The 9,710-nt window shown below is 40.7% G+C and overlaps 1 protein-coding gene across 1 annotated transcript; it reads left to right on the top strand.

Moving 5' to 3' along the window:
• The first annotated feature begins 4,868 nt into the window (after positions 1-4,868).
• On the top strand, positions 4,869-9,710 carry LOC121512187. The gene is made up of 7 exons (XM_041791339.1): positions 4,869-5,321; positions 6,764-6,904; positions 7,993-8,141; positions 8,234-8,298; positions 9,251-9,412; positions 9,495-9,596; positions 9,688-9,710. Exons 1-7 carry the CDS (start codon positions 5,316-5,318, stop codon positions 9,708-9,710), a joined length of 648 nt encoding a protein of 215 aa, XP_041647273.1. The 5' UTR covers positions 4,869-5,315.

The raw sequence follows: 9,710 nt of genomic DNA, 5'->3' as shown, positions 1-9,710 counted from the left end.
CTTAAAACATGTGGACTGTGTTTTCATTTTCAGTCCTTTAAACACTGAGATGCTGGGGACAGAGGGGCACAAGTTCAAGATGCCACCTGAGACAGGCAGAAGAAGGAGGGATTTTATTCAGGACAGGAGTGCTTCCACTCAGTGTTTTGGGGCCACCAATACTTTTCCTGAGGGTTAAATTTGATTTCAACTTAATGCTGGTCCAACCAAAAGTGAAACTCAAATCTAGAGTCATCCGGGTCAGGAGATAGTTCAGGCTCTGAACGGACAGGCTGCAGAAAAATCACAGTTTCCTCATTTGATGGCCCAGAGTCCAAATGTAGGCAGCATGCAGGCGTCAGGTCAGTTAGACACATAACAGATACAGCGGTTTTTGAGGTGACAGGAGACTTTTATCGCCTTTGCACCTCCTCTCACTCACTCCAACTTGTGTTCATCTGTAAGGTGAGTCACAACAGACAGTTTATTGACTGGATTCTGATGATTTCTGCCTTTTATTGAGGCAAAATGTGAACAAACTGCCTGCTGTAGAAAGTTTATTTTTTACAATGACATCATAAAGCTGAGTCGACGCTCTGTCCCGTATTTGGGCGCGGTTGCATTCACAACTCATCCTAACCGTGCCAGAGTCCATTTGAATTGTGCCTGAGACCACTTCCCAATGTGGTCCGAGCCCGTGTCTGGGCGCGGTTCGTTTACATTCACACAAACTGAAAACGAACTCGACTTCAGGCTCAAATGCACTTCGATCCGAGACCAGGCCTCTAGTGTGAAAGCCACCAAAAGCTGTGTAGAAAGCACCTTGTAACAGTCAGAATTCCATTGTAGTACCTGATTACATCACAAGGTGGAGCCCTCCTTATGTTTATGTTCTATGAGCCAGAAAGTAGCTAGAGTGTGTGTGTGTCTCTTTCTGCCACTCGCATGTATGAACAACAGTGAAGAAGACTCCCAAAACTACATGAAGAGTTTGTCAAGGCAGGGCTGTGCGTTAACTTTTTCTGCCCATAGCGCTGGTGCTACAGAGGTTGACAATCTTGTAGCACAGAACAAAAACCTGTAGCACAATATATATGTTTGTTACATCTCTAAAACCAACATGTAACCAAAATATATGCATAGTAAGTGAATGTACTTGAAAAACAAAACCAAAAACAGCCTAAATTACAGCTCTCATTAATGTCTACCAAAGCAAACAGCCAATCACAGAGAAGAGAGACGCTGATGGTTCATCTCCACATTCAGACACAAAACAAGAGCAAACTGCAGGAAGCTGACTGACTTTATAGCAGTATGATTTAGAAATCAGACTTTAAGATCAGACAGAGGATCAAATGAGCTCAGTTTGTGCTGCTATTTGCTGCTGGAATCCTTTTGTTTGTATTCATCTTTTTTTCTTTTTTTCTTTTAATTTTGGCAGGACCAACAGACAGCTGAAGTCTTTTTGTGTTCATCCTTATTACTTAAACTTTAGTAGCAGTATGTTTCTGTGTTCATCCTTAAACTGTGTTTCAAGGACTGAAGTCTAAAACTACATTTATGTATTGGTACTGATATCAGCTAAATTTAATTTGTAAATATCCTCATATTGTATAAACCCCAAATATTGTGCATTCCTAGTCAAACTAAGAAATATAGTAAGGTTTTATGTTCTTATGTGGGTCTTTTTTAATGGATTTCTTGCAGGACAATTCAAAAGGACCAAGGGCCACAGTTGGCCCACAGGCCATAGTTTGGACACCCCTTCTATATTTACTGATATTCAGAGTAATAGGACAATATTCCTAACATTAGTAGAAGTTAATTAAACACTGTTAGAGTCTGGTCCATATTGTAGCATCACACTGGGGTGTTAATAGAGCTAATGTCAATGAACAGACGCTCTTTTCTCTCTGTGTAATCATAACATCAGTACTATAGGAGTTCAACGGGAAGTAAAAAAAAAAAAAACTATCTCCAAGTCGTGTTTTAACCCTAACAATAAACACAAAGGTTATGCAGTGTGGGGCTGTATTGATCTACTCCTCCGTGCTCCTCTCTCTCTCTCTCTCTCTCTCTCCCTCGTACTCTGCTGTCTGTCCGTGTCATATCAGACCTGTATGCTACAGTCAGACGCGTATTAGCTTGTTAACTAAACAGTAGCAGCTACGATATTAATGGAGAAAAATGCATCATTTTATACATTAATCTTTAATCAGAAGTTAGCGCAGACTGAGAGCTCTGTCCTCTCACTGACAGCCAACTCACTGCCACCATCAGTGCGTAATTGGAGAGGACGAGGCTAACGGAGAAGTATGCTAGTAGAAACACGTTTTTAACATGTCTAGCCCATGTGCTTTAAAATAAAACTTGGGATTATAGCAGCACTCCTCTTCAACATAAAGACACCTGTACTGCGTCTTCTGTAAGAGCAGCAGCTGGTTACTCTCTCACCATTGCGGAGCGTGGCCGCTCGCACTCCAGACGCACAGGACTGCACATGACGAGAGGAAAAAATGTTCTGCTTGAGTCTAAAATGTACCAGAAATAAGAAATAAATGGACTGGGCATGAAATTCAAATCTCAAATCAAAGTGGAGTGAAGTTTTTGGGGCAACAAGTCAAACCTAAAGTCTTATCTGGCTGTCTGGCATTCACACGCCTCTCTCACTTTGTCATGGCACCTGTGCGATGAGGAGTGAAAACCTCTTAGCACAGACCCATTTTCTCGTAGCATTTGCGACATATTTGTCGCACTGTGCAGCCCTGAATGTGCACCCTTGTTCTCCAGGGCCTGCCTGTTCTCCTCGGAGATTACCCCAGCAGCGTTTCCCTGACCTGCTTTGTAAGTAGTCATTACTATAATTTGTGAGGAAGACTTTGCATTTCATTGTTTGTCTCGCTGTTTATCTGCGCTGGGATTAGTACATAGTTACCTCTAGTAATTTATAAATCTCTCCCTGACGTCAGTAGTTGGTTAGCACAATGAGCAAAGCCTGTCATTTACTCAGATTTACAGACATCTGTGAATATTTTACAGAATTTTCTACTTAACATGAGTTTTGATGCCTCAATTGAATGCCGCAGGTTCAAAGGTAGCAAACAGATAAAGGTAATGTCTGTCTGATGCATAATGAATGTTAGTAGCACTTGAGTTTGCATGGTTTTACCAAGTAAATCTGATTGCTGTTCCTAGTACAAACAACGGAGAAATCCTAAGTTGCTGTAAATTTCTTTTGAGTAATCTGAAATTAAATAAATGAGCTATTTGGAATACAAACAGAGTTTGTAGCACTTAAAACTATTGCTTGAAATGGCAATTCCTAGTAGTCTGTACTAAACCTTGAGCACCAATAACTTCCTTACATAAGTACTCCACACACAGGATTTTAAGTTATTTGAATTGAAGTGCAATTGTTCTTTACTTAGAAAACCTTTTTAAGTACAACGCAACAATCTCTATTTAACTCTACTAGGGTCATAAAGTTAAAGTGGAGGTATTCTGCCTTTTATCAAGGCTTTACACCATCTCTCTGACACCCACGTAGTAGCTTCACATGGTTTACAGCTCAAAAAACTCCTCATGTTTCTCACACTGGCGTCCTGAAAAGCCCTTATTTTAACCTCCGTCTGAAACGCTTCGTTTTCGCTGCTGTCTCTTTAACACTCCCCCCACGGACCTGCTTTCCTGCGATTGGCCAATTTTCTGGAGGCTGGCCGGCGGCAGGACTCAATGTTTCGTGCCCGCCCCCTCCAATGTGGCTAATGTTGTTATGCTAGTAGTTGAAAACTTTGAATGAACCGGTCCGACTGAAACGCCTAAATGGCTGAGGCCTTGTGGGGGCGGTCTGTTCCGCTTTGCTGGCAGCATGGATGAACAACGAACCAGTCAGGACATAGTATTACGATGACCTCATCAGTTCGCTCCATCGAAATCTCGTCTCGGGAGAATCTCGGAGAGATTTTCAATGAACCGTTTTCATCAGTTTACACGCTAATTCCAAGATTTCTGCCACATATGTTTATCTTGCGGTTTGAAACTTTGCATATGTCGAGTATGAACACCTAACATTGTGACTTTATATTTATGTTTTAAAAATCTGAAAAGTATAATACCCCCTCTTTAAAGTTACTTGGTTTTTTCAAGGCATAATTTTTTAAAGTAAGGCTAACTAATTGGATTTTACAGTGTAGGTAATATTAGGATATATATTCTGTGATGACGTGACGTATCCGTGCTCAGGTCTGGATGCGTTTGACAGTGTGAGTGCAGGCCAAGGGGGGGAGAGGGGGGGGGAGGGGAGGTGGGTCAAATGGCCTTAACACAGTACGAGCACAGACTGCCTAGTGTGACTGCGGTCTAATCTGTCGCTCATGTGCCCAGTACACACACCTGGTCATCTCCCCGGTAAAGGTGCTCAGACTGTTAACTAAAGTACAGACTGTTCAGAATTCACTAGTTATTTAGCAGTGTTTTGTTCCAGAAAATCATAAAAAAAAAACAAAAAAAAAAACATACAGAGATCAATAATTATTAAATATTGGGGACGCCAACCCCGGTCTAGTGAGTGATAGACATCTGTATTACCACTGAGCTAATGGACAAGCTAATGATGTAGTAGTTACGTATGAAGACCACATCTGAAGTGGCTGGAAAAATAGCTAAAACATGTATGTGTACGAAACATCACAACATCTACTACTGCACTGACAAATAAACCTGTTTAATCAATAGTTTGATTTAATAAAGCGTCAATGATTCAGTCAAACTGATGCAAAGCGATAGTCCGCTGGGTTCCTTAAATTTCCCAGACGTGAGCTGAACAACAACTTCCGGAGCATCTGGAGTGACTGAGCCGTCACTCAAAAACTCGCTGGCCAATAGGGATACGACCCAGAAAAGCCCGCCCACACGTGACATTTGTGTCAGAACTGAGAGCAAAAACTCAAGAAACGCAAACAAAGAATCAGGCAGCGCAAACCCTAAACTGAGAAGTGATAGCAAAAGTCTGAACACTGAGAGAGAAAAACAGGAACTGTCAACAAAAACATAGATGTTCAAAATTCAGAGACTAATAATTTGATTGCTATTTCAAATTTGTTCTCTTGATGTGAAGATTTTTTTGCTTGGATAACATTTTTTTGTTCTCAAATGCTAATTTTTGTTTGATACTGAAAAAGTTTTGTTTGAATCTTTTTGACACAAATCTCCTTCCATAGACCCCGGCCTCCTTCTGCAGGTGCCTGCCCTACCACCTGAGCTAAACCTGCAGCCATGCTTCACCATCCTTGAAGAAACTGAAGAAGCAGTCGTACTTACCTGAAGTCAGTGAGTCCATGAGTGTGAGTTTGGGATTTAGCCCATTTAACACAATGGAAGGCTGAAAAAGGTGTTTTCATCCAACTTTATGTAACTATTACACATAACTGAATTGTCCCTGACTCTTTTAAATTAGTTCCAGATGAATATTTTTAAGGACATCTAAAAATGACCTTACTTCACATTGAACACTGTCCTGCAGTTACTTGTGTGCGCACTTTGAGTATTTCTCTGTGTGTGTGGGCAACCAAGGGTAATTCAACAAATCTGCAAATATTGGTTGTACAAACCAAACAGTGTCCTCAAAACATCCTTGAAACCAAAACCTAAGATGTCCTTTTAACCACAGGAGAGACAAGGTTAAGGTGCAACTCAGCTAACCCAGCTTACCCTCCTCTGGGCTGACAGGATCATGTCAGATCCCATAGACATGGAGGTGTTGACAAAAGAGAGAAAAATGTTTTTTAGAAGAAGAAAATGGAGAATGAATAATAAAATCCTGAGGCAGTGAATCAGAAGGTAATGACTAGTTTGTCTGAGGTCAAAGAGCGATCTAATCTCTGCTCTCTTTAAGCCCATTTGCTATAAAGCTAATGCATGGAGGCAGAATGGATTTTAGCCTAGAGCACCAAATTATCACCAGCTCTTCATGTTAAACAAAAGCAATGAGTTACACATGCCAATAGCTTAAAAAAAATACTTGTTTATTTTTCTAAAAATTTCTTTGGGGGTCACGGTTGTGCTGGAGCCTAACCCAGCTGTCATTGGGCGAGAGGCGAGGTTGCCAGTCAATCACAGGGCTGACATATAGAGACAGAAAACCAGGCACCCTCACACTTATGGACAATTCAGAGTCACCAATTAAGTCTCCTCTGAGGTTGTTAAAATTAGGTTCACTCAAACTGCCTAAAATCATGATAAAACCCTTATGAATGGGATTAATTTCAGATTAAAAAGTAATCTTTTGACAGCCCTGATATTATCAAATCTCCAAGTTAATACATTGTAAAATGCCAACCTATTGCTAGCAAACTGCCTCCTTATTCTTAGGAAATAACCAGATAGTTAAACTTCTTACTATAACAGTGCTACGTAACCACTAGAAAAAAGTGCAACCAGTAAAAAAAAATGTAGCAAAATGTAGCCTCTTAATGGCTAACCAAATCTTAATTCAATCTCCTGGGTATGGAGGGAATAGCTGATATGTTCAATGGCCCCAGTTGGATTCAGGCCAAGAATTTGAACTGAAATAAGGTCAGATCAATTCTGAAAAATCATCTTAGCAAGCCTGTGTCTGCCCTGCATGACACATGATCCAAAGAAGTGCTTGGGTAAATAGAGAACGTGACAACACTTGGGATTGTATAAGCCCCCTCACTTCTATAAAAGCCCAGTGGCTCTGTGAGGAGCAGACATTCAGCTTTGAGAGAGAAAAGCTACCTGTCTGCTGTTTTCTCCCTGTCAGAATCTGAAGCTAAGCCACTGCAGCATCATGAATCTGGCCTTCAGCGCTCTTTTCCTGATCCTTGGCTCCTTCCTGAGCAGCTCTGCTACCAGTGTTGAAGAATGCAGAGCTCTGGTCACCCCTCTGTCCACTTTTGAACCGGTAAGGCTCCTCTGCATCTCACCTTGGTCTGTAGGTTAGCTTTAGCCTCTCTGTTCAACGTTAGCTTCAGTGAAGAACAAAAAGATCAATGTTAAAAAACCAAGAATGCTACTCAGACCACTAGAATACAATAGAAAAGACTAGACTAGACTAGATTAGAGTAGAATAGAATAGAATAGAATAGAATAGAGTAGAACAAAATAACAGAATAGAATAGAATAGAAAGAAATTGAATAGAAAAGAATAAAATAAAATACAATACAATAAAATAAAATAGAATAGAGTAGAACAAAATAGAATAAAAGAATATAATAGAAATAAATAGAATAGACTAGAATAGAATAAAATAGAATAAAATAAAATAGAATACAATACAATAGAATAAAATAGAATAGAGTAGAACAAAATAGAATAAATAAATAGAATACAGTCAATAGACTGTAGCTCCCAGCACTTTCACTCAAGTATATGTAGGCAGGTATAAGACAATAAAGACTCAGTCTGATCATCCTCAGACGCAGTAACAGAAGGCTGGTTTAAAAACATCAGGAGTTTGGTTTTGTCAGGATTCAGAACCAATTTCAACTCACTCAAAGTCCTGTACGGTATCAACATCTTCCTGTAAGCGACAGAGATGCAGCATAGGAGCAGAGCAGTAAATGACAGCGTCATCTGCATAGAAATGAACATTAGCAGCAACACTGAGCCCTGAGGCGCTCCATTTTAAATTCAAGACATTTAGAGGTAAATCTGTGCACACGCTGCATTCGGTTTGGTGAATAGTTGTCAAACCAGCAGACTGACTGTTCTGACAGACCCATACAGCACAGCTTGTTAGCCTGACTGACCAGTCTAGGGTGTACCCCCTTGTCCAGTATCAGGTGTAGATAATCCATAGATGGTTTTAAGATGTGCTGCAAATTTCCAAGAGTTGGTCTGGCATGGAAAAAGGGAGCAAAAAGGGCTAATGTGTTAGAAGCACGCCACCTAGAATAGTGCCAATGAAGTAGTAGTCCAGCTCAGCCCTGCTTGCATTAACTGCCTGCATTTGCTTCTTTCTACTTCACTAACTTGATGTTCTTCTGCAGCAACTGGGAAGGTGGAACTTCGTTTTGGGCTTCATTGATAGTAAACCACATCAAGTATTGTTCAAGACCACCCAGACCCAGTGGATTGAGTACGTCAAAACTGGATCTGATTCACAACCAGAATATCAACAGCTAATTGGGATCAAGCAGTGAGTATCACCAACACCAATGTTACGTTGAACTCTTGTGATCTTTTTGTATGAAATATCTAAACTCTAATTTTCTCTTTTCTATTTTCCAGTACTACATACTGCAAGTACGGAACTTTCCCCATGACTTTTCATTCCAACTCCGCCGTAATGGACAGTAAGTCACCTGATGGCTAGAATACCGGAGCTTGTCAGTGTTCCTTCTCTTAGTCATAGAATCAGAGTTCCTCCAAGTGAGAGAGGAGACACATCTCTTCATTTAACCCATGAACGTTTTTCCCCCTTCACCTCAGTAAATAAACCTTTGTACCATGCCGCCAGGACTTTATTTACCCTGATAGTTAAGCGTGGTTAGCGCTAACAGTTACCATGATTATTAAAATAAGAACGGTATTATAACCATGGGGAATTTGTATCACGGTTATCATTTGGTCTCTGCTCTGGTCTTTTTTCTAATGAAGCTTTTCTTGCCTTCATGGCTCTTATTGTAGCTTTTCTAGTGAGTTTGGAAATTTGGTGACTTTCCAGGGTATTTGAAAATTAAATCCACACCAGTAATTCCCATTAATCCATTTTAGATCATTTCTTTGCTAGCCTAGCATTAGCCACCATCTTGAGTCCACAGAGCACATGGGCTATGACAACCAATGGCAGGCTGTTCCGTCATACACCTTACACCAAACCACTTTTGGTGCAATTTCAAAGTTGCAGACAAAATTCCAAAGTGGGAGTAAAACCACTAGAGTGGTGCTAAAACTGTAAGCTGGTCATAAGAACAGCGGTTTTAAGGAGTCATTCTTCAGTCCTGGTGTTCACGACACGTGCGTTTTTAGTCTGGTCTTGTGCAAATTGTGTTTGCTGTGATGCAACCGCCATCAACAACCAATGGGAGCTGGTGTTATGTGTAAGCAGATTTAAATCAGTTCATTTTTCAGAACATGAACATGAGCGTAGATCAATCTGAATGTCTGCTCAGACCTTTCTGCTCTGAGCCAGGGTCAGATCTCTGTAACACTGGAGTACATTCAGGCTGGAAAACTCGCTGGAAAGTTGACCAGGAGATATCTTATTTCAGATTGTAAGGATTTTTTATTTGTGTCTCTCTTCAGAGTCCAACTTCACCTGCACATACCAGTCTCTGCCAACCTGTGAAGACTGTCTGCTCTACCTTATTAACGCCAGAAACAACGACATCATAGTCAACAGTATGGACAATCCGGACCCTCAAACCATTTCACAGGTCAAACACTATCGGGCGTTCTACATGATGAGTTCAACAAGTCAGGGAGAAAATAGCCTCTATGATATCCAGACTAGAACATCATGTTAATGTCATAATATTTCTCTTTCCAGCCAAAGGAAACAGCATCAAGCACTCAGACTTTTTGCATGCCATGAAGCAGGCAAGATGTCTGGGTTTCACAGGAGAACCCGACCGTCCTGGACCCGCCAGTGGTGAATAACACTCAAACCTGTCTGATCAGATGATATCATTATGATGTGTGATTTCAGATAGAACTAAATCCTGCTCTCCTTTTTGTTACAGAGTACTGCGAGAAACAAGGTTAA

Source organism: Cheilinus undulatus, linkage group 7, assembly GCF_018320785.1.
Source record: "Cheilinus undulatus linkage group 7, ASM1832078v1, whole genome shotgun sequence".
NCBI lineage: Eukaryota > Metazoa > Chordata > Actinopteri > Labriformes > Labridae > Cheilinus > Cheilinus undulatus.
Note: the sequence above shows the minus strand (reverse complement) of the source record. Positions and strands in the feature narration are given on the sequence as shown.

Bases quoted from the DNA above. Each gene is read 5' to 3' on its own strand.
- LOC121512187 (XM_041791339.1), top strand. The intron at 8,299-9,250 runs GTAAGTCACCTG...GTCTCTCTTCAG, and splicing joins CAACTCCGCCGTAATGGACA to AGTCCAACTTCACCTGCACA. The intron at 9,597-9,687 runs GTGAATAACACT...TTTTTGTTACAG, and splicing joins CCGTCCTGGACCCGCCAGTG to AGTACTGCGAGAAACAAGGT.